Raw genomic sequence first — 25,888 nt, 5'->3', positions numbered from 1 at the left:
GTTTTGGACTTCTATGCTTGATGGTTATTGTGTTTACTCACCTTTTCTATTCATTCACTTTCAAGATTCTTGTGGGGTTGTTAACAGGATGAGCAAGATCAACTTGTTAAATGAGTTGTGTTTACGCTATATTTATTTTCATATTTAAAAATATAATATGTTTATATTTGATGATTCATGCATTATATAAGTTAATCTGGACTGACTTTGTTAGAAGAGCTTTAATATAGGAATAGGACTATAGGTTTGTGCTCGTCTAAGCTAGACGCAACAGTTTGTAAAGATTCAACTTTTGGTGTGCCCATACATAATAGTAAAGCTTAAAATAGTTGAAGTAAAGGATGAGAAATCTCACTAAATCTTAAAACAGGTTAAAAGATGACATGAAAACACAGGCGACCCTTGCATGTCAACTAAGGGGGTGTTTGTTTTTTCTTCAAACATCTTCAAGGAGCTAATGTCTGCAGGCGCGCAGACATTACCCTTGAAGACTGTTTGTTTTTTTTCTTAAAACAGATCTGAAGTTATCTTCTTTCATCTTAAAAGAAAAGCAAGGAAATCTTGCTTAAAACATCTTCACAAAAAAACCTTTGCAGCCACCCTCTCATCCACTGCTCCTACCACCGTCCGCCAACACCACCACCCACCGTACGCCGCCACCACCACCCCCGTACCCCGCCGCCACCGTCCACCACCATCCACCGCCACCACCACCACCACCGTCCACCACCCACCATCCATCACCACCACCGTCCACCACCCACCATCCATCACCACCACCGTCCGCCACCACCACCACCATCCATCACCGCCACCACCACCATCCATCACCCACCACCACCACCATCCATCACCGCCACCACCACCACCATCCATCACCGCCACCACCACCGTCCACCACCCACCATCCATCACCACCACCGTCCACCACCCACCATCCATCACCACCACCGTCCGCCACCACCACCACCATCCATCACCACCACCGTCCACCACCCACCATCCATCACCACCACCATCCATCACCACCACCACCATCCATCACCGCCACCACCACCATCCATCACCCACCACCACCACCATCCATCACCACCACCGTCCACCACCAACCAAAACCATCCATCACCACCACCCATTGTCCACCACCACCATCCACCGCCACTACCCACCGTCCGCCGCCACTACCACCATCCACCACCACCACCTTCCACCACCCACCAAAACCAAATCGGCATGGCAAGCAAAGACTAAAAACTAGATGTAACTTGAATAAATGACTTCTATCTTGTGAGATAAGTTTGACAGTTATGCAGACAGTATCAGCTTATAAAAACAAACAGTCTTATATTTTCAGCTTGCAGATCTTCAGACCACATCTTCAGTTGCAGACATGAAAACAGATGAAATCAGCTTGCAGACAGTTTATGTCTGCAAAAACAAACAGCACCTAAATCTTTGATCAACTTCGATCATGGTATTTTAACAATTTTTATAAGTAATATAAACCATTAAACCGTAACTACACAATATAATATAACTACGCTCATTCTCTACCGAGAAGTTGACCTTGAACATAGCCCCGAAATAATGTTTACATTTGAGATTATTTGTCGTTAAAAAAAAAAAAGATGACTACACAATATAATATAACTATGCACATTCTCTACCGAGAGGTTGACTTTGAACATAGCCCCAACAACTTTTCTTTGCACATATAAAACAACATTAGTCTATGAAAATCGGAATGATTTTATTTAAATTACAATGTTAACTGGGTCAACCTCTTGGGTTAAAACTGTCAACTTAATAACAAAAAGAATACAAACAATAGAATTTAATAAACTAAGAATATGATACAATATAGCCTATAAACATAAGATGAGATGTAATGTATCATGAGAGAAGATATTACATGTGATGAGAGAAAATAACTTTTATATATAATACGTAAAGCTTCTTTTTATACTTGTTATTTTGTTTTAAAAACCGATCACTAAGAACAACTATATTTTTAATTCTTTATTGAACGGTCATCTAATAATGTCCGGCTACTCAAGATAACCTAATGAGAAAAGACGATCTCATACGTTCACCGGATATCTTTTGTTCCAGAGAAAACCGTCATCTGATTCACAAACTTCGATATAAATATTAAAGCAAAAGCTTGAGGGGGTGTTTGGGATTCCTTATTATCTCGTTGTAACTTTTCATTAAGTTAATAAGTTATAACATTGTAACTTATGAAACTTTTTCTCTTATAATATAAGCAATCCCAAATACCTTATTACTCTTTAAAAAGTTAATAAGTTATAACTTGGTGAAAATAATCGATCCAAAAGAACCACTGAATGTAAAAAATAATCATGGTTAATTTTATTTAAAAAAAAAAACAAACAAAAATCAAACCTCTATGTGCGGGTGAAGGAAGATATACGCAGAATCACAATTGACTGGTTTGAGACTTGACAGATTACGTCACAACACCGTTCACTGAACTTGAACTTGAGCCTACCTGCTGCTGCAGGTGAAACTTTGCACTCAATTTGTTCATTTGATCACGATCTACTTGTGTGTTTCCGTTGTGTCTATTCAGATCTACTTTAGCATCTTCTTCAATTTTTGAAATGTTTTTCATGATTAACCTAAATCTAGGGCTTACGGATACGATTTATATCCGTGCGAATACTCTATCTTGATTGTGGAACTTCGATCTGAATTCTGATAACGGTTACTGAATGCTTATCTGGATTAATGTAGTTCTGCGTGATATAATTCGTTTCGTGATATAGATACATTTGAATGTTAATTTTCTGATGCGAATGAATAGTTTTATCATGATTTGTGGAGCTTTGATTAGATTACGTTTGCTGCACGCCAATTATTATGCTCTAGAATCTGTAGGAATGATGTACTTCTGCTTTGCACTAATTCGTTTCATCATATAGATAAGACGTAAATGCTGATAGTCGGAATTCGTTTTATGAACTGGATTTTTTAATAGGAATTGAATGGCCTAATGTTTCCTGATCTGTAACTGTTGGTTTGGTGATGAGGTTTGCTATTATATTATTGGATGATTAATAATATTCTCTAATCAGGCGAGTTCTGTGGGTGTACTAGACATAATTATACCATTATCTGATGCTCGTGTTTGCTTTTTGTATCCAATTGTATAAAAGAGAGCAAAGTGAAGCATTAAATCTAATTTTAATATCATTTACTATTGCAGTAATATCAATCTCAAGATGGAAGGAACAGTGCTTGCTCCTGCTATAGAAGGAATGAAGCATGTCAAGTCTGAAGATGGAGAAATGCTTACCAAGCCTTTCTTAGACGTCTGCAAACACATACTACCTGTTATTGGTATGAATGCCGTATGATTTTCTAGATATTAACTTTTTTTTTCACATTTGAAACATTAAGTTTTTGTTGTCAGAAATAAAATGTATACAACGGTATTTTCAGTCTCATAAATAAGCCCCCCTAACAGTATTAATCTTTCAATATAGGAAATACAATATACATGACAATATGCCATTTAAATTGACCCCATAAACTAAAACTTATAGCCATTCATGTTTCAACAACTTATATTCTGGTTTTCTTACACGATGCTAGACAAATTTGGAGCAGCTATGGCGCTTGTCAAAACTGATGTGGGTGGTAATATAACAGTAAGTATTCTACTTCTTCCTTCATATTGATGACTGGTTTTAGTTTCAGTCATAATATGGATTGTGGCAACCATGACCCATTTTTTAAAGAATGGGTTGATTTTGGGCAAAATTAAATTGTATATGGGTTCTTCTGGTTCATCTTAAATCAGTCAACTAGTCAATTTGGGTTTACTTATATTAGTCAACGAGTAAAATGGGTAACAGTTATAACACTTGTTAACTTAAAAGGGTCCAAGTGGGTTAGCACCACTCGTGACCATTATTTATCTTCATCACCTACTAGTTGTTGCTGACACCACCACTGACACCGCTACCGCCACCACTAGCCACCATAAGAAACTATAGCGGTTAAACCTATGTTGGTACTTTTTTCTGAAATGACTCACTTCAACCCAACTTGATTTTGGCCAAACACCTGTTTTGACCTGAAAATATTTTGCTTAGAGCCCAGTTTGCCAGGCTTTAGAATAAATATACGCTGTGAACCTTGATGGCAACATATTTTCCCAATTCTGACGCGTGCATTTCTGAGTTAAAGTGAGTTTTTGCATAGCTTACTTGTATTTTATGGATAGACTACTTGTACACATAGAGCTGAAGAATTATCTTGGTTATATATGATACTTCTTCGGTGGTAACATAACGTATTTTTTTAATTTTACCACTTATTTTTTAATTTGTTTGTTTCAACCTCTTATTTTTTTAAGCATTTGAAAGTTAACAAGTTATAATATTATGCATAAATAATTTTTTAATAAGAAACATTGTGTAACATCCCATTTTTTTTTTTAATATAAATAAAGTATCTTAGTTCATACTCAAGGATGATTGAAACAAATGTTTAGTAGGTAGAAAGAACCTTTAAAACATGAGATGTTTAGATGGATGTCTATTGTTGAACGGGTAAGTAATGAGTAAAATGATTATTTGAGACATGAGGTGTTGAGACAAATGGATAGTACTATGATACCGTTTAATATGAATGAAATATGTTATATTTACCCATATTCTGTTTTTAATGAAACTTAGGTCAAAATGTAGAGAAAAATGAGTTCGCCATAACGGTTTATTTGTAATTTCATACAACGTTATATTTTTAAAAAACTATAGAAGAAAAAACAAGATTAGACCTAAATTAATCATAATAATATAATAATATGATGATAAAATTGTGCATATTAAAGTTTACGTGTGTAATTGTGTGCATATTATAATAATAATAATAATAATAATAATAATAATAATAATTATATGATAAATGACACATTCAAACTGTGCACGTGTGCATGAATGTGATGAAAGAAAGTTCTCATATTTTTGAAGATTAAATTATTTTAGGCTAAACCGGCTCAACAACGTCGGTTAAAAGTTTGTCTATATATACACATATATATGTGTGTTTTAAGTTCATGATATTATGCATTGTTTTAACCTAACTTCTCTAGTGACGACAATAAGGTACTTCTTTCCTCTAATGTTTTAATTAATTAATTAAATTAAATTATAAAGTAAATATTTAAATATTATTATATTCGAAATAACATGGGACTCTGGTATTACCCATAAAGTTAGAAAATGTACTCTTTTAATAATTTAATAATAAATTACCCGGAGACTTAAGGGTAACAACCCACTAGGCGTATGACCATAACATAACCTGTCTAGTATGTGCACAACTAGCTTTGTGATATGGTATGACCGCTTTGGTCATAAATGGTTAATATGAACCATGAATTGTAAAGTAGTGGGTATGGTTATTAACCATAACACTGTCTGGACTTGTATCGTTATGCACATTAATTACAGCTGTTGTGTGAAGGGTCTATGAGTATTAGAGCATTACTACCTATACATAAATAAGTAACCTAGTATATTAAATCATAGATTATAGTTAAAGTGGGAGGAGTCAAAGTAGCTGAAGAAAGTCTGTAAAGGTGAGTTACATAAACTATTTTCAAATCTCTGATACATGCTCATAAAATTATTTGGACTGTGATTGATCATGTATTTGCATGCCGCATATGATGTGGCACCCAAGGTGTTATATATATTATAATGATCATTATATTTTCCCGAGGGGACATGCACTTAATACAGCAGCAGACGTGCGTAAAGTCTGTATGTGCGAATATATAATGTTGACCTGGCTTTAACGTGAAGCGGGCGGGTTATAATTATGGCAGACATGCAATGAGCTCATACCTGATCAATAAAATTGTTTTAGTATCAGTTTATTAAATATGTCAGTTTATGTGACTCACCAGCTGTGTGTTGACGTATTTTTATCCCGAGCATGTATTACAGGTTGACAAGGAAGGGAGGTTAGCTGCTAAGTGTTGGACGAGTTTAAATGTTTTACCTTTTGTTGTATTATAATCGTTAGACATGTAACAAATGCTTCAGTTTTTATATAAGATTATATGTTTCCGCTATAAGTCTGTACTGACTGGTCACAGTAAGTGCCCCATCCTGGGTGGGGTGTGACACATTGCGCATACATGATGCATGCGCATCACGCATTGGCTTTTTGGATCAAAATGCATCGTTGCATCGTGCATTTTTGAAACCAAGAACGTGTATACATTTCTGTATTAAGGAACATGTAATATTCTTGGTTATCCATCTGCTATTTGAGTTTATCGTTTTTTAATTTCCAGCATTTTATATCTTCAACTGATATAAGCCCCATTTTTTTTTGTTTCTGCTCTGAATGTAACTGTTTGAACTTCGCTGATTTGTGTACACTCTTCGTTCAGAGATTGGATAACAAATACTTAACCAACCCAACAGAATTTCAGAACCTATGCAGTATGGTACAGGTGGAGGTTGCAGCTAAAAAAGCTAAAGATTCATCAAGTTGCACCAACGGTCTTTTGTGGCTAACTAGGTGAGGATACGCAGTTCTTCTATCCTAATAGTTGATAACTCAAATAATTAAATACCTCACAAATTGTATATTTGTTGTTCAGGGCAATGGATTTTATACTAGAATTGTTCCGTAACTTAATGGAGCATGAAGATTGGGCCATGTCACAAGTTTGTTCTGAAGCGTATACTAAAACACTGAAGAAGTTTCATGGTTGGTTGGCCAGTTCAACTTTCACGGTACCCGTTTGCTGTTTGGCGACTTTTAATTATAATTATTATTGTTTGATGGTGGCAATTCCCGACATGACACAATAAATTACAGATTTTGGGTCACATCCCATTTTATTATCACAACCTGTTTATTAAACAGTAACCATAAAGTAACAAATAGTTTTCTTGTTATAACCCCAAAATTGATTCACAGGTTGCAATGAAGCTTGCTCCTGAGCGGAACAAGTTCATGGATGTTGTGGCCGGGAAGGGTGACATCCGTTCTGATATTGAAAAATTTTGTGCAACTTTCACACCACTTCTTGAGGAGAACCACAAGTTCTTGGTGAGATTATATCACAAGAAAGTTTTTGCTTTTTATTGATTCATGTATTGTACACATAGGATATACAACAATCATACCCAATAAAATCCCACCCAAAAGCAAAGGCTATTGGTAGGGACTGGGAGGGTGGGACAAGGGATGTAAACGGGCCAAGCCGCTTGTGAGCTACTCGAGATCGACTCGCTAATATCTCGAATCGACCCGAGCTTTAACGAGCTCGAGCATAAAACTAATAAGCTTGTTTAATAAATGAGCAAGAGCCGGAGCTTCACTTATCTGGCGGCTCGCGAACCTAAAAAGCGTTTTATTTATCTAATTTTTATTTAATATATATTTATATAATAATTACTATCATATGTGAAATTATGATAAAGATAATTAATATATTTTACGTTCTATATACAATTTTTAATTGAAAAAAAATATAAAAAATCAATATGAATACATATAAGTTAATATATAAATAATAAGTAAGCCGAGCCTAGCCGAGCTTGAGCTTGATAAGGCTACTCACAAGCTGAGCTTGAGCTTTAGAAATAAAGCTCGAAACAAGCCAATCTCTCGCTCTCATAAGTTAAAGCTCGTGCTTAGTCAAACTCGGGCTAGGCTCGTTTACAGTCTAGGTGGGATGCAGGGATAGAGGAGACCCCCCCCCCCCCCCCGCTCCAAACCATATATAGACGTAAAAATATGTTAGAAACATAGAGACTGCACTCAAGGAATCTAAACAACATAGAAACAGAAAATGGTGAAGCAGTATAATAGTAACAGATAAATCATCATAGTGCACACGGGATATGCTTCTGTTAATCATTTTATGTGATTCTATTATGCAGGCGAGCCTTGATTTGGATGATATGAAAGCATAATAATGATCAAGAAGATTATGGGATCTCGATAATGATTTAGAAACTATGCTCTTATATGTACACTTTCTCTTTTGATCATCTGTAAACTTATAACATCTATATTTATATAATATGTTTGTTTGGACCACAGATGTCGTTATTGCATGAAATTATACATAATTTTTGCATGCATATATGCTCAAACTTACAACTGTAGATGCACAGAGTACAAGCCAATGAGAAGGTTACAGTTATTCTATCCCAATCTTAACCACCTCTCATTTAATCTTAATTCTGTCCTCTAGTTTGAATTGATATCAAGGGTTATGTTTTATGCTTACACGCATATGCTCTCTTTGTGGTGATTTTTTCTTTGATTATTATCGTTCTTTCTATCTGTCTCATTTCTTTTCCGGCTTCTATAATCGGTACCGATCTATTTGGTTATATATATTGACATTTTATGGGGTCAAGAGACCCCGTACGGATCCAAACCGTGACTCCTTGGAAGATGAATACTCATAAGGTGAAAGGAATTTTTAAAAGCCTAAGATATTTCTCTCAAGCTATTGGTAAGCCTCTTTTCCTTCTTGTTAATGAGGTTATTAATGTGAATTCACATGTTTATATTAATTATTAACTCGTTTAAGAATCTGTTCGGTGCAGAAGATGAGAAAAAACAAGATATACAAATTGGTGGCCCAACAGACGTGAAACATGTCGCTCATTATGGATGTGATGGATCGTCTGAAGAATCTCCCAGCTGGGTATGTATGATGTTTGATTTTTCTTGTGTTCTGTTATTATATATTTCATTTTATTTATTTTATGTTTTGGTGTTCAGATGAGGGGGTTCGGTACAAATCCAGAATGTCAATCTGCATCATCAGGCGTATCGAAAGGCCTGAGTGATGACCCGAAAGGGGGTTCTGAAGGTTAGAATAATTCAAACTTTTCATGATTGAATGAATCCAAAAGTACATAATCATTGAGTGTATATTATCTATAATTATTGTTTATGGATCAGATCAAAGGATGTCTAGAAAAGAAAGTAAAGAAAAACTAAAATCTAGACACCGGGGTCATTGCTCAGTGGAAAATGCTCCCGACCATGATTCCCAAACCAAATCAAGGCAACCAAGACGACTCCACACTAGGGGTGCGGAAGATCGTGGGGCCCAGGACGAGTCATTGCCAGAAGTCTCAAAAAAGACTCGTAAAAAGAAACCAACTTAAGCGGATGATGTTAGCTCACAACCATCCGCACGCGCCAATGCAGAAAAATGACAGGAAAACCATTTTCTGATTTCTCTTTTTCTTTTCCCCAGTATTTTTAGAATGGCTAGCTAACATCCTCTAAATCTATACCAATGGTTTTTGTAGGGACTATAACCCTAACCATTTGAGGTCTAAAGATGAACCTCATCTTTACTCCACACCGTGATATCGCTAGGGTAGAAGCCCTTTATCTAGTTAGTTTTTATTTTGTTGCTTGTGCAAGACTCTCTGGCATCTTGGTTTTGCAGAAATTTATTTTTATATCAAGTTGATTGGTCACTAAGAGTTGCACTACGTGCATTTTAGTGTGCACAAGCCAAGCATAATATGAGCTACTTGTGATTGGCCACTACAGCTCGAATTGAGCAGAGTTTAAATGAGTTGAACTCAAGCTCAGGTTGTAACTCATTTAGTAAACAAGTTTTAGGCACCGACTTTGATTAGACTCGTTAGCCTATTGAAGTATTACTTGTCAAAATATAAGTTTGTTTTTTTTTTAAGTAATATAATGATATATAATAACAAAATAAATATTATTATCAATCTGATGATAAAACACCTGATATTTTATTATCATTATAAACATGAGTATACTACATAAAAATAATAGACCATAATAAGTAATTAATAAACAAGTTTAGTTGAAGCTTATAATATTACGTATGAGCCGTCTTGAGCATGCTTATTAAACATGTGTATGCTAACTTAAACAAGACATACTCTAGTAGATTTGACAAGTATCATTACAATATTGCCCTTAAAAGAGGTAGGTATGTCAAAACGTGCTAGTTTCTTTTTTCTAACCACATAAATAATCTCTACTACCACAACAATATCAAAACATGTGTATGCTAACATAAACAACACAAACTTAGTAAATTTGACAAGTGTAATTACAGCATTGCCCTTACAAGAGGTATAGGCATGTGAAAAATGTGTCAGTTTCTTACTTTCTTTTTCTAACCACATAATCATCTCTACCACCATAACAGTATACACAAAATCAATAGGCAATAGATATGATGACCATTTATATTTGAAGAGCTAGTGCCATATATTTGTGCATATCTAGGGTCTTCAACCTTGTTGCATACCTTCACCTTTTTAGAAAATGACTTAATTACCCCTTCATCCACACACAACTCAGGGTTCCCTTCTAACCTTACCATCCCTAATTTTCCAAACTCTTTAGGAACTTTTCCACTTATTATCAAGCCCCAAATAACTCACATTTTCCAAAAATACCCCCATTGAAGATGGAATTTCACCAACAAGACCTACCCTTGACAACCCAACACCTTCAACACCCCTCAACTTCTCCCATATGTCAGGAATCACCCCTCCTAATTCATTCCCACTCAAATACACCCCCTTTAGTTTCCTCATATTCGACAAAAACAAAGGCACCCCACCTCCCTTTAACCGGTTCTCACTCAAATCCAAAAGCTCCAAACCCGTTAACCCGCCCCTCGTCTCCGGGACCCCACCAGAGAAACCGTTAAAACTCAAATCGAGTTTCAACAGACTTCTCAACTCCCCGATTGATCCTGGGACCTTCCCAGTTAACTTATTATAACCGAGGTCCAAAACTTTTAACTTCTTAAGTTTTGAAATATTTATTTTCACGTCCCCGGTGAAATAATTTCGGGAGATCGTAGCCTCCTCGAGGCTAACCAACTCCCCGAACCCACCCGGGATTTCACCGGAGACATTCGTTCCTGTTATAATTAACCGACGTAACGACTTCATGTAACCAATATTATCACTCAACGAGCCAAAAAGTGAAGGGTTGTCAATAAACACAAGCTCTTCAAGACCCGACCCGACCCGGGAAAAACCGGGTAACGAAACGGGTTTGTGGGTGAAGCAGTTATAGAAGAAGAGTTTCCGGAGGTGGGGAAATGAGGGGAATGGAAACCGGTCGGGTAAGGTGGAGTTGGGTGTGCAATTCGGGTTCGGGTTGTAGTCTGAGACGTACCCGAAACTGAGTTCGGTGACGTGTAAGGTATTGGGGTCGGTGGTGTAGTCGCAAACGACGCCGTGTGGGCCGGAGGAGCAGAGGTCGTCCGGGAAGTATGACCGCCATGGGACGTCGGAGTTGAGGGATAAGAGTAAAAGGTATAGTGTTTCTTGTTCGACTGAGTTGAGAGTGGGTTGTGAGTTACCGAGTTGGAGAGTTGTGAGTGTGAAAATTAAGAAAGTGAAAGTAAAACAATCATCATTGTCATTGAGAGGTATGAGATTTTGTGGGAGGAATATATATAGAGGGAAAGTGTGTCTAATTCACATGTTATTCTCATATAACTATATAAAGTTTTTGTTTTTTCTTTTACATAATAAGACAATTTAATATGTGCATTTTGTATAAGTATAAAAAATTAACAAATGACAATATTATGCAATCTTTGTTGGTTTGTTCATTTAGGGTAGGATAATATAATTCAATAATAATGGTAATTATAAATTTATAATGATAAAATAGTTACTATACCGTGCATTAAATATAAAAAATTAAAGGCCATAGGTTCTATATGTTTTTATTGGATTCCTTCTTTTATGGCTATGAAGAGGTAGGTCCCAGCAGAGCCCAGTTGGACCCGCAAGACTCACCTTAAACAGGGACGTCTGCGCAGAGACCAACTGGATCCGCAGGACCAACCATGCTCAGAGAAGTGACGTCCTTACGCGCAGTATGCAAGCTGGTCCCGCAGGAAATGCCTCCCATGGTGAAGGACTCCGCCTGTTCCCGCAGCCTCGGATACAAGCCATGAGGGAAGGCCACCCGCGCAGCATGGCTACACGCACTAGGCACTTAACTCTCCCCAGTGTCACCTGAAGGAATGAGCAAAGGCGGGAGGGGGAAAACTCCCGCCTAAATGAGCCAGTCCGTATGATGGAGGATCTTTTGTGTGATACCTGACGAGGTACAGACAAAAGATCTGACCAAGAATGCGACAGCTCACTGACAGCAGCATGGCAGACAGCACGCCACAGCACTGTGACCAATAGCCGCCGCCTACCCACCAACTCCTGCCATACCACGTGCCTAGCCTGTAGTTGGCAGAAGAGGAAGAGTGCACGACACGCCTGCTCTGTGTCAGCCGCTACCTATCCACCACTCACAGGCAGGGCACGTGCATAGGTTACAGTTGGTAGCGTGTTGGGCCGGCTAAACCCCTTGGAAACCTACCTTCGGCTATAAATACCCCAATGGTATGATCATCTTATCTTATCATATATACCTGATATCTGCTCTAGCAATCTCTTAATATACTTTTATATTTAAAGAGCAATCTAGTCTGATTCTCACGCCGGAGGGTGGTCACAAGGAGGAACCCCCCCTTCTCAGTGACGAGCTCACGGTGTCTGTTTTGCAGGTTATCAGAAGAACCATCTTCCAAGGGTCTAACCCCTCGTGGGAAACAGCTCTCCAACCCCCAGGTTACCAGTAATCTGTCGGGGTTCGACTGGTGTTTCTTCATTGGCGCCATCCGTGCATAAAGCTAGAACTTCATTTTTCTCCAGTTTTTTCAAACTTCTAGAAAGATGGTTAAAGAAACTCCGGTAACCACAACCCCAGCTACTGGAGGGAATACCGGCAACACAGTTTTTACAAACACTACCCCGGTTACCCAAGCCGGGGCAAGTGAAGTAAATTTTACGAACACTACCCCAGTTACCCAAGCTGGGGCAAGTGCAGTAAATAATCGTCCACTGGGATTCACAGATACCCAGTTTAAAAAACGAACAAGACTCCCCCGCCAAACTCTCGATGAAGTTAAGGCATGGGCGGAGGCACGACAAAAGGAATTCCAAGCTGAGTTGGACGAACGCTTGCGTTCCGTCCAACAGGCCGACGAATTCGAAGAATACTTGGACAATGACTCGGAGGAATCCGACTCCGAAGCGAACCCTCGCCATAGGGCAAAAGGGAAACGTAAGGAAACGGACTCCCAACCGAGAAGGCATTTTGGACAAGCCTTCAAACCAAAAAGCACAGGTGGAAGTTCACGAGACTTCTCCAAAACGTACAGACCGAACGTTGCAAATGCGGGAACGTCCAAATTTGCAAGGGACATTGCGGAAGCAATTGCCCCAAAAAGTGCCAAACAAATGCCCAACATAGGCACTTATGATGGTATGTCCGACCCAGACGACCATTTGAACAGGTTCATAGCAGGGGCAACCGTCAGCAACTGGACGGAACCCACGTGGTGTTACATGTTTCAAATGACGCTGGTGGGGGCTGCTAGGGTTTGGTTTGATCGTTTACCGGTTAACCACATTTACGACTGGGCAGACTTCCAGCAGAAGTTTAGCCAACATTTCAGCCAGCAGCGAAAGTATACCGAGGAGCAATGGACAATCCTCAAATGCATACGGGAAGAAGATGAATCTCTGCCAAACTTCATCACTCGCTTCAACTCAAAGAAGTTAAGTTTGGGCAATATCAGCGAGGATCTTGTTCGCGCAGCCTTCATCCAGGGCGCGCAGGACCCAGAGCTTATCCGCACCCTAACGGGTAAAGATGGAATGCCATCCACATGGGATGGCATCATGACAGCAGCTAAACGCTATGCGGAAACGGAGAAGCAACTGGGTAGAGACCTTCCGCAGAGCACAAACCTTTACACCCAGAGGACGAGAGAGGACAACGTCCTCACCGCCCGATTGAACAAAAAACGGAAGCAAGGCATTTGGCAGTCAAGGGTAAACTTTGACACCTCATCCGGCTTACAGCACCGATTGGGTGAAAGGGATAATGTAAAGCTGCACCGGAACTCCAGATGGACGCCACTTACCAAAAGCGTCACTGACATATTTGCTACTGAAGAGCTCCCATGGCCAAAGCCTCCAGTAATCCGACATCGTCACGATGCTGATCGGAGCAAGTACTGTGACTATCACAGAACAAAAGGCCACAACACTGAAGAATGCATAGACGTAAAAGACATGGTCGAAACATTCGTCAGAGATGGGACGCTCGCACACCTCGTGGCGAAATAAAAGCTAAGCAGGCAGGCAGGTGCGTGTGGAACCATGGCTGGGGTAAACATGAATAAAAAATCAGCTTCAATATGGAGACTACATGCTGCGTAAAGAACGAGATCCCGAAACAGGTGCGTGTCGGCTCGATGGCACTCCTGTCCTAACATGGAAGGGAGTTCAATTACACAGTTTGCATGTAATCAATTCCAATTTGTACAGAAAAGGCCAAGAGCCACTTCTAATGGAAATGATTCTCTTTCAAATATCGAAGCTGATGATTTTACATTTAATACTTTTCTGGACACTAATATGCCGGTTTTCACCGCATAATTACGTGAAGTCATTGCATGGGAAGGCGGTCCTACCCGCACGAACCCAATAACGTGACAAACCTTCACGCAGGTCAGTTGAAGGAGAAGAGTTCAATTATTCCATTAAATGAAAGTGCCGGTCTATCCGCACGAATCATGAAAGGAAGATGAACACTAACCTATCAACAACCGCGCGTCGAACGGTTAAAACAATCCAACACTGGTGACGGCATTCACATTACGTGAAGTCGTTGCGTGGGAAGGCGGTCTTACCCGCACGAACCCAATAACGTGGCAAACCTTCACGCAGGTCAGTTGAAGGAGAAGAGTTCAATTATTCCATTAAATGAAAGTGCCGGTCTATCCGCACGAATCATGAAAGGAAGATGAACACTAACCTATCGACAACCGCGCGTCGAACGGTTCAAAACAAAATTCTTAAAAAGGTAAGAAAAACCTACACGCAGGTCAGGTATGGGTAAAGTTTTGCCATCCTACCAAGTGCAAGTGACGGTTCTACCCGCGCTATCACGAAAGAGGAAGCAAAACTTCACACCTATTATCAACCACGTTCAAAGGTTAACTTATCCTCAAAAAGTAAGAAAAACCTACACGCAGGTTAGATAAAAGTTAAAGTTTAGCCATCCTACCAAGTGCAAGTGACGGTTCTACCCGCACAATCACGAAGGAGGAAGCGAAACTTTAACCCACTATCAACCACGTTCAAAGGTTCTTATTCTAAACACTTGGAAAATTGCTATTTTAAACTAAGTATGCAAGTCATAAGTTTATAAAGCAAAGAATCCAATGAAAGGAATAACAATCGTATATCTCAAAGATATATTACAACAGTGGCCGGGTAACTACCCGCCTAAAAGAAATCTATACAAAGCTAAGTCTATCCTAGCAGTGGGAAGGGATCTTCAGGATCAGGCTTCAGGGCCACCTCCGCTTGGACCAGCACCGTCAGAGAGCGGCTGCCCAAGGAAAGCCTTAAGGATGTTTAGCCCATCATCAGCAGCAGCAGCTTCATTCACCTTCTCCACCACTGGATGCGGGAAGGCAGCGTACTGGTTCACAGCTTGGTCAAGCAGCTTCAGTATTAACATTGAATAAAGGGAAGTTGGAGGGCGGAAAGCCTCTCTCAGCAAACCCAAGACCAAGCAGGAAGCCAGTCTTCTCCCCATCCTCATGAGAAGCGTTGAGGGCTGCGCTCATCGCATCGTCATAAGAGGTCTCTGTTAGGACCCGACGCACAACCTACAAAAGAATACAAGTTAGAACATTTTCTAATTACGAGCGGAAAGCGTAAAGAAAAAGATAAAGATACCTGAGGCAACGCTTCTCGAAGCAGCCATTGGAGGGTAGCTTGACTTTCTTTGTAAGCACGTTCGGCTCCGCTCTTATCAAGGTTGGCAAGTTGAACTTCCTTGGCGGCAGCCTCTTCGACGCTTTTGAGTTTCCTTTCAGTGCGGTCAAGCACCCCCCTCTGGTCAAGGATCTCCTGCAGCTTCTTGGCATCTTCCATTGCCAAGGCGTCATGAGCATGCTGAAGAGCCTTTAATTTGCATTTAAGCTGCTCATTCTCTTCGCGAAGCGGCTCAGCAACAGCTTCAGCCTTGGCAGCCCTCTCAGTTGAGTTTCGCGCAGTCTCCTTGGCCAGCCGAAGCTGTTCATTCACAGCTTGGGCAGCCTTGGAGCGGGCCTCGAGTCGCGCCTGGACTTCAACCTCGAGGGCCTTGAATGCCTTCTCCTTCTCGGCTGCGGCAGCGGCCAACTGCCGGTTCTCCTCCCGAAGAGCCCGCGCTTCAGATACATCTTTGGCGCGAGCTGCTTTTAACTTGTCGTTTTCACGACAAAGCAGCTCGACGCGGGGCTGCGTCCGGGCCTGGAGAACCCGAAGCTCATTGGTTAGCCTACCCTCTTGGTAGCTAGCCATGGCTTCCCCCAACGCACCATGAGGAGCAGCGTGGCGAGCCCAGTCCACGCACTCCACAGGGGTACGAAGGGTTGTTCCTCGGCGTATGTTCCATCTTGGAACATACACTTCATTGGAATCCGACACTGCAAAAGAAACAAAGGCAGTTAGGAAAAGATGATAAAAATATACAAAGGAAAATGAACCCTACGTACCTGTAGGGTCAATAACAGGCCGATAGCCGCCAAACCCATCACCTGAACCTAAAGGAAATCCATCCAACAGGTCAGGTAGACGGGAAGGTGGCATAGATCGGCGGGAAGCCCGGCGCGTACCTGATGGTCCGGCCATCGGTGCCGGTGGCGCAGGTATAGTGGCAGCCGCTGTGGTAGCCATTGTTGACGCCACCTCCTCAGCAACAGTAACCGCCGGCTCCGTGAAAGATGCTGTAAAAATTGCACTCACGGCCGGCGGAGACAACTTCTCAGCTGGAACAGCCTCAGGAAGGCTGGAACCAGCGGAAGCAGGCACAGACGCCTGGGTCGACGCCTCGGGAAGGCTGACCGAGCCTTCCCTCATTGGCGGGGGAATACTTGCTCCAACTCCACCCTGGAATGCGTCAACATCCACACCTGCACAAGCAAAAGTGTTAGAAAAATTTATTTGAAACAACAAATCTAGACAAGAATTATGGGGGCACTTACGGGGTTTCTTGAGCTTGAACGTACGGACGAGCGGGGGCGAACCCGATGGAGCCGGCCTCTTGACACCGGTAACCGTCGTCGTCGCTGCCTCCCCGGAGGTAACAGCTACAGCCTCCGGAGCGGTGGTCTCCTCACCACCGGGCTCCCCCGCCACCTCTGCACTATCTGACTCCGAGTCAGATAGGACTACCGGGTCGGCAGTAGAGGCCACCTTCTCCTTGCCTTTCCCGACGGCAGCCTTTTTCTTCCGCACCAGTGGAGGACCTTCTGCGGATTCCTCAGAAGAAGAAATGTCAACTCCAGCAGCAGGCACAGCATTGAGAGGTTCAGGGTAGAAGATAGGCTTACCTGGCCGTCGGTGGCTCAGGATCTCTTGGCCTGGCGGGTAAACCTCCACGAACCGACCCGCGGTCTGCTCTAAGATGGGCAACTCGTTCTCGTCCAGAGCACGAGTACCCATCCGCGCGGGACCATCTTCCTCCCGCGGGTTCAGGAGCGACTGAAGATCGTTCCCCTCTGAAATCAACAAGAAAGTTAGAAAAAATCGAAGTCAGCAAAATGAAACAAGACGTACCATAAGGGACAGAGTTCGAACCATATTCAAGAACGATCGGAACCTTATCCGCATTCGCCGCCTTCCACACCCGGCTCATCCCCAGCATCACCATCGCCGACTCCGGAAAACGGAAAACCGGGGACTGGACCCGGGATATCTTCGAGAACCATTCCGCCTCCTCGTAGTTGAGGGCGGGAAGGTTCGGAAGCGCCTGGCCATTCTTGAACTTCATGGCGATGGGGATGGCGCGAGCGGATATGAAGAAGAACTCTCTTCTCCATGAGCGAAGACTCCGCTCGGTGGTACAAATCTTTAAACCCTTGATACGGGTTGTAAGAGTATACCACCCCTGGATGCACCTCCAAGTGTAGAAGGTCATCAGACGGTCAACGAGGGGCTCAAGGCCCAGTATCCGGCACACCCACTCAAAGTGCCGGACCTTGGCAATGGCCATGGGGTGCACCTCTGTCAGGTGCACACCGTGCCTCTCCAGAACACGGTACACAAACTTTGTCAACGGAAACCTAAGGTTTCCGTAGACAAAGAATGCAGCATAAACCCCGATCTTGCCACTAGGGGCATCGTACACAGTATGGTGGGGTTCAGGAAACTCAGGCTCGAGAGACTCGAGCATGAACTTCCTGACGATATACTGGTACAGATCGACAGGAAGAGAGCACTGGCATTCGCCAACAGTCTTCTGGTCATCAGCATCATGAGAAGGCATGGTGGAAGAAAGATGAAAAGAGATTTCAGGGTAATGCTTTACTGAACAGAAAAATTCGCCGGAAATTACTTGAGAAGAAGAGATGAAAGTGAAAAGTGTGAATTGCAAATAACCCTCTCCCCCTTTATATACTAATCGCAATTAATGCGGTGAATTTAATGCGAAGGAGAGAGAATTCGAAGGTGCAATGAAACTATGACACGTGGCAAAAAGCAGACTGGCAACAGCTGTTGACAGGACGTGTGCCAGTAATTTCGCGGCCACGCGCCCGAAAAATCGCGCCCACGCGCCTGAAAAAGCGTCTGGAATGACCATATAATGTCACGTCACCATAACTTCCTGCACGTCCTGACACAGTCAGAAGAAACCGTCGCGCGACGTTTCAGAGGTTTGGACTGTTCCTATCTTTCCACCAACCTTTCGAATTTCAAAATTCAAAATTTAAAAAGAAGCGGGAAAATACCCCCTTACCTTGGCGAACAAGTAACCATAAGACGGATGCGGGTACAGTGTTAAGGCAAAACCCTTCACATACCTAGCACCCGCAGGGAATTGAAGCCAAGAAAACCTTGGCGAACAAGTAACCATAAGACGGATGCGGGTACAGTGTTAAGGCAAAACCCTTCACATACCTAGCACCCGCAGGGAATTGAAGCCAAGAAAACCTTGGCGAACAAGTAACCATAAGACGGATGCGGGTACAGTGTTAAGGCAAAACCCTTCACATACCTAGCACCCGCAGGGAATTGAAGCCAAGTACCTCGGCAACCAAGTAACTATAAGACAGGTGCGGGTACAGTGTAAAGGCAAAACCCTTCACATACCTAGCACCCGCAGGGAATTGACGCCAGGAATACCTTGGAAGTAAAGTAACCGTAAGACGAGCGCAGGTACAGTGTTAAGGCAAAACCCTTCACATACCTAGCGCTCCGCTGGGAATTGAAACCAAGAAGGATCTTCTGGGCAATGCTTGCGGAAAAGGAAATAACATCCCCGCATAGCGGGAACGTCGAGAACTACGTTGTTTGAAGCTCCAGGATGGAATTGGTGGTTTTAACATAATTGATCACTATGTTCAAAACTACCAAAACCTCATGGAGAATCCACACAACTGGAACTCAATGCTCCTGACCTGCGAGGAGGTTACAGACCTACCCGCATCATACCCAAAGACCAAGCAGGAAACTCGGGCATTTCTGCAAGTGACAAGGACTTCCCATGGAAAACCTTACAAAACCCTTTTCAAAACCCTTTTAAGTCCAAAAGTTCACCTCACTTTATTAAACACGCATGAGAAGAACATTGGACTGGGGGGACTTGAAGAGGTAGGTCCCAGCAGAGCCCAGTTGGACCCGCAAGACTCACCTTAAACAGGGACGTCTGCGCAGAGACCAACTGGATCCGCAGGACCAACCATGCTCAGAGAAGTGACGTCCTTACGCGCAGTATGCAAGCTGGTCCCGCAGGAAATGCCTCCCATGGTGAAGGACTCCGCCTGTTCCCGCAGCCTCGGATACAAGCCATGAGGGAAGGCCACCCGCGCAGCATGGCTACACGCACTAGGCACTTAACTCTCCCCAGTGTCACCTGAAGGAATGAGCAAAGGCGGGAGGGGGAAAACTCCCGCCTAAATGAGCCAGTCCGTATGATGGAGGATCTTTTGTGTGATACCTGACGAGGTACAGACAAAAGATCTGACCAAGAATGCGACAGCTCACTGACAGCAGCATGGCAGACAGCACGCCACAGCACTGTGACCAATAGCCGCCGCCTACCCACCAACTCCTGCCATACCACGTGCCTAGCCTGTAGTTGGCAGAAGAGGAAGAGTGCACGACACGCCTGCTCTGTGTCAGCCGCTACCTATCCACCACTCACAGGCAGGGCACGTGCATAGGTTACAGTTGGTAGCGTGTTGGGCCGGCTAAACCCCTTGGAAACCTACCTTCGGCTATAAATACCCCAATGGTATGATCATCTTATCTTATCATATATACCTGATATCTGCTCTAGCAATCTCTTAATATACTTTTATATTTAAAGAGCAATCTAGTCTGATTCTCACGCCGGAGGGTGGTCACAAGGAGGAACCCCCCCTTCTCAGTGACGAGCTCACGGTGTCTGTTTTGCAGGTTATCAGAAGAACCATCTTCCAAGGGTCTAACCCCTCGTGGGAAACAGCTCTCCAACCCCCAGGTTACCAGTAATCTGTCGGGGTTCGACTGGTGTTTCTTCAGGCTACTATTGGTTCCTACAACAGAAAAGACTATCATTCAAACTTTAACATGATAGGAATTTTATATTCTTTTAAAAGATGTTTCTTGCAAGTTGTAGCGACGTCTTCTTAAAAAAGTTGTCATGCTTCATTATCTAAATTCAAATCCTCCTTACATTGTTGTTGTTCATATTTTAAAACGCACACATAAGCCAAGAATCGAACCTAAGACCTCTTAGAAGAAGTACCGCTAGGGGAAAAAATGTGTAGAATAAAGGACCTAGTTATGTATGTACATCTAGAAATTTCTTATTTACCTTATGGTTAGTGTAAATATTAATATTCCCGAGGATCTTTAAGTTACTTAAATACGTCAAGCTTACCAGCAAGTGCACGATGACTATTATATCCTAAGTCCTAAGATAGTTTACTAAGTTATTCACAGGCAAAGTGTGTATCGCTATCTTTGATTTATATATACAAGATTACTTGATTACATGTAAAAGAAACAATTTAGAAGATAGTTACATAAATATGTGTTACTAACAAACTGGTTCACGTATATAATAAAAAGTAAACAAGAAATACAAGATTTCCACACACATTCTATATTTTAACATCCATTTTATAGATAAAATAGTAGAAATTTAATAACTTAATAATTAAATAAATAAAGCTGAGATGTATTTTGTACGGAGGTCCTGGGAAGATGCAAACAGTGAGGGAGGAGACAGCTGCCCGACCGGCGCCGCCAACCACCCTGGCATGCAGATAGTACGTTTATGTGAATATGGAAAGGAATATTCCGTTTGGGGCAAATGGCATGTTTCACTTTTGTGAATTTATTGGAAATTCTCAATTCAGTCAAATCTCTTGATGATAATGTGTTTTAGGTTAAAATTGTCTTAAAAGTATCTACAAATTAGCAAAACATAAAAGGCTAGTAAAACATAGTTAAGAACGTGGTAAACTGTGTTAGTATGAAATCAAGGTTCAATTAGTGACGTCCCCAAATTCCAAATATCTAGAATGTGTAGCATACTAAGGTAAAATTTAAAGGAAAAATCTCAAAAATAGCCCATCTATAAAATGAGATTTTAACTTTGTCTCCTAAACTTAATATTTCTAAAAATGGCCCTCACTAACTCATCTTTGACCATATATTAGGAAATCTAGCGCGTCTTTGACGGCATGTTAGCATAACACGTCGTCAAAGAGGCTTTGGATTTCCTAACACATGGTTAAAGACGCTAACACATCGTCAAAGGCATGTTAGATTTCCTAACACATGGTTAAAGATGAGTTAGGCTTCTAAACACGTAGTCAAAGATATGCTAGCATTAAACGCATAGTCAAAGATATGTTAGCCTTTTGTTTGTTTGTTTTTAATATTATATTTTTATAACTAGTTTAACTTGTATTTGTTTTTCTTTTATAACTTTTAATTTATAAAAGTTTTATATTATTTCGAATATACCGACGAGACATGCTTACTTTTACCTACTGACCGACATAAAATAACTCTAACTCGAGCCGTGCCAAATCAATATCGAAATATTCAATAAAATTTGACCCCGCTCGGTTTTAAATAAAATTTATGTCGGTCCGTAGATAAAAGTAAACATTTCTCGTCGGTATATTCGAAGTAATATAAACTTTTATATATTAAAAGTTATAAAAGAAAAACAAATATAAGTAAAACTAGTTATAAAAATATAATATTAAAAAAACAAACAAAAAAGCTATCATATCTTCGACTACGCGTATGATGCTAACATATCTTTGACTACGTGTTTGGATGCCTAACTCATCTTTAACCATGTGTTGGGAAATCTAACGCGTCTTTGACGACATGTTAGCATCTTTAACCATGTGTTAGGAAATCCAACGCGTCTTTGACGATGTGTTATGCTAACATGTCGTCAAAGACGCGTTAGATTTCTTAATACATGGTCAAAGATGAGTTAGAGAGTCATTTTTGGAAATATTAACTTTAGGGGGACAAAGTTAGAATCTTATTTTGTAGATGGGCTATTTTGAGGATTTTCCCAAATTCAAATCATTGTGACATTTTCATTTAGCAACGACTTTGTTATATGTGATTGTAACTAGTTTAAATGAATGCAACTTAAATACTAAATGAGAAATCACAATATAGTGGCACATGTAGACTGTGTTGTTGTTGAAGTCGGGCTATGAATTCATCCAATAATATTGTATTATGCAGTGCTGACTAGATGCTGTCTGAACATTCGCTGAAGCTGCCTGAGCCTGTTGTGGTTTAGGCTAACGGTGGTTTCAGCGAATTATCTGATTTTTTTTTCTTTTTTTTTTTTGAAAAGTTAAAATAAAAATATAAATTAAAAGATAATTTTGTATAATAAAAGTAAAAATTATATACTAGTACTAGAAAAAAAATTATACAAATTATAGATTATATAAAAAACCCAAGTTTTATAAATAGTAACCCAAACATTAGAAATTATAATAAAACTGTCCCAAGTCAAAATAAAAAAAATAAATAGATAAAACTGGTTTCAAATCTAATACCCTTCCTAATAAACCCACTAAAAATTAGGTTATATAAAAAAACCTCATTCTTATCTCTTTTCTTCTTCCTCTCCACTTCTTCTTCTTCACTAATAACACACACAAAAAAAAAGAGAGAGAGAAGCAACATTCCCCTTCAAACCACGCTAACGGACTCGCCCCGGCTCACAGAAGCTCCATCTCGCAGCCTATCGCGCCGCCTTGTTGCGGTGTACGCTACTGACGTGGCCATGCCAACATGGCTCGCGCCCTTGTTTGCGCACATAGTCTTAGTTAGGAGTTGCAAAGTGCACATTAGTCTATTTAATATCGAGAACCAAAAATATGTGGTTCAACGCCCTAGGCATGGCCAGGGTAGCGTCCCTTGTGGTAAGTAGCCGCATGAAAATCGAAAAGGTCGATAGTAAATTACCACTTATCATCATTAATAATTGGCAATATGATTATTAATAACTCTGGGAAGTGATACTAAGCTTTCCACTAATGTGACTGATAACTATTGCAGTTACACACAAGTTTGTCATACCTTTTCATGAAAGGTTGAGATGTTTCATTTCAATCATTGTGATAGTTTGACGCTTATGCAGATGACTCATCTCCTCTTGTTTTAGCACGTGATTTTATAACCTCGCTTTCACAAAAAAAGAACTTCTTGTTTGAAGATTAGTTGTCTTATCTGATTACTGATTTCGTGAACCCACAAAATACCTTAATCTGAAAGTGAGATTACGTGATTCAGAAAGATATTCAGAAAATACGAAATCCGAAATTATAGCTATCAGGTCTTACATCATATTATTGAAGATTCATTTCTTTTATTAAGGAAAACCCCACCATAGTAAACATTGAAAACGGGAATGCCTGATAATCCTATCTTTCACAAAACAAAACATAGTGAAAGAATTAACTAAGGTAGAGCTTGGTATGCAGAAATGACAGGGGGAACAAAATTATTCATTACGTGGGAATGAAAAAAGTGGTGTTTGGTTGCTCAATGGAATGGAATCATCCATTACACATGAAATCTTATTCCATCAAAACCATTCATTCTCACCCCCTTTCTTTTTTTTCATTCCATTCCTTCTTCACCCTACTTTTCAACAACACCACCACCTACCAACGACTACCACCACTATCATTGCTGCTGCCACCACCTGACCACCACCGTCGTCGTTGCCACCACTTCTGCCACCACCGTCGTCGTCGCCGCCACCACCACCTGCTGACCGCCGCCACCGTTGTCGCCGCCCTACCATCGCCATCACTACCAATGCTACCACCGTTTGACCACTGCCACCCCACCACCACAATCACCGCCCTACCGCCACTGTCGCCACTGCCACCACCATTTTCGTCACATGAGCTACCATCATCGTCATTGCAGTTTTTTTTTTTTTTGTAAAAAGAAAATATTTTTAGATAGGTGTGTTTTTATTATTTCTATTTCATTCCTACAATTTGTTTTGGATACTAAACAACATAAAGTAATAATTCATTTCATTCCATAGGTTAACTAAACAAGACAAATAAATAGTAATGATCCATTTAATTCACTTGTCCATTTCATTCATTCTCCCATTCCATTCCCCCTTCATTCAATTACCTCCAACCAAACATACCCTTAATAAATTGAATACCAACACACTTGTCCATTTCATTCACTAGTCCATTTCATTCCTTCTCCCATTCCATTTCCCCTTCATTTCATTACCTCCAATCAAACATATCCTAAATGCTAAGACCATTGAGTGGGTAAAAGAAGGTATTAGACGTACTAAAGTTTTATCAAACAACTTATCATGTATTTCCATAATATATGGTTGATTAAAGTGTTGGAGAATGCGGAAGATGAAGTTCAGTTCACTGGAAAGTTCAAATGTGGCTTTGATTGCATATTATATATACATGACATTATATAAGATTTGATATCTATATAAAATTGATCTTCAAATTTTACCATGAAAAGGGTTACACAGAATTGCCTATATTGTTGACTGTGATTGACTAAATGATGATTACGAATATGGGCCCTAAACATGTGAGTGGGGACACTCGGCCCATATACCACTAACACCTATCCATCTAAGATCTTTTATGGGCTTATGCCATTGCCAAGTGCAAAAAGGGTCAAAATTGATTTGTTTATGTAAAAATTTAATTTTTATATACCCTAAAAAACGCTTAATATCCAGATTCAACAAATATTAAAGTAATGGGAAAAAATAAATTTATTCGTAATTTGAAATAACAGAACTGTTGAATTTAAAAAAAAAAAATTTGTTGAGCAATATTAATCAAAAACTTTTGTCATTTCTTGTAGGTAACTATGGGTAATTTAAGAAGGGTTAAATTTTGAAGACTTTTATAGAGCAATAATTAACAACTTTCTTGTAGGTAAGATCAAACTTTAAAAACCATGTAATGTGAAAATCAGTTTATAAATTATATGGAATATCAAAAATCCAAAGGTATAAAGAATAGCTTCCTTTTATCTTCCAACCTCAATTTAAAATTTTACCATGATGAAACGTACGTCAGAACTAGTCATCAAGGCTGCTCTCTTCTTGAACATCAACTAATTTCATTTTATAGAGATCCTTCTCACATTTACTCATGTCAATCAAGCTCCTCGAACGTAAGTCTTACATGATACAAAAGTTCGGGAAAAATGTCAACGAGCATTGTACATAA

At 40.5% G+C, this 25,888-nt stretch overlaps 2 protein-coding genes and 1 pseudogene across 2 annotated transcripts; 2 read left to right on the top strand and 1 right to left on the bottom strand.

Moving 5' to 3' along the window:
* Positions 1-3,214: 3,214 nt before the first annotated feature.
* On the top strand, positions 3,215-8,063 carry LOC143599963 (glycolipid transfer protein 1-like). The gene is made up of 6 exons (XM_077077784.1): positions 3,215-3,363; positions 3,619-3,674; positions 6,434-6,564; positions 6,647-6,782; positions 6,970-7,101; positions 7,938-8,063. The coding sequence occupies exons 1-6, from the start codon at positions 3,246-3,248 to the stop codon at positions 7,968-7,970; spliced, it is 606 nt and encodes a 201-aa protein (XP_076933899.1). The 5' UTR covers positions 3,215-3,245; the 3' UTR covers positions 7,971-8,063.
* A 316-nt stretch (positions 8,064-8,379) lies between these two features.
* Positions 8,380-9,185, top strand: LOC143601720 (uncharacterized). Its single transcript, XM_077079047.1, has 4 exons — positions 8,380-8,521; positions 8,616-8,716; positions 8,794-8,884; positions 8,977-9,185. Exons 1-4 carry the CDS (start codon positions 8,413-8,415, stop codon positions 9,183-9,185), a joined length of 510 nt encoding a protein of 169 aa, XP_076935162.1. The 5' UTR covers positions 8,380-8,412.
* A 1,019-nt stretch (positions 9,186-10,204) lies between these two features.
* Positions 10,205-24,459, bottom strand: LOC143601709 (uncharacterized; annotated as a pseudogene).
* Positions 24,460-25,888: the final 1,429 nt, after the last annotated feature.

This window comes from Bidens hawaiensis, unplaced genomic scaffold (genome assembly GCF_021521415.1).
Source record: "Bidens hawaiensis isolate Kalapana, Puna unplaced genomic scaffold, B.hawaiensis_p1.1 tig00001960_1, whole genome shotgun sequence".
Taxonomy (NCBI): Eukaryota; Viridiplantae; Streptophyta; class Magnoliopsida; order Asterales; family Asteraceae; genus Bidens; species Bidens hawaiensis.
The sequence above is the reverse complement of the archived record's forward strand: the minus strand, read 5'-3'. Positions and strand labels throughout refer to the sequence as shown.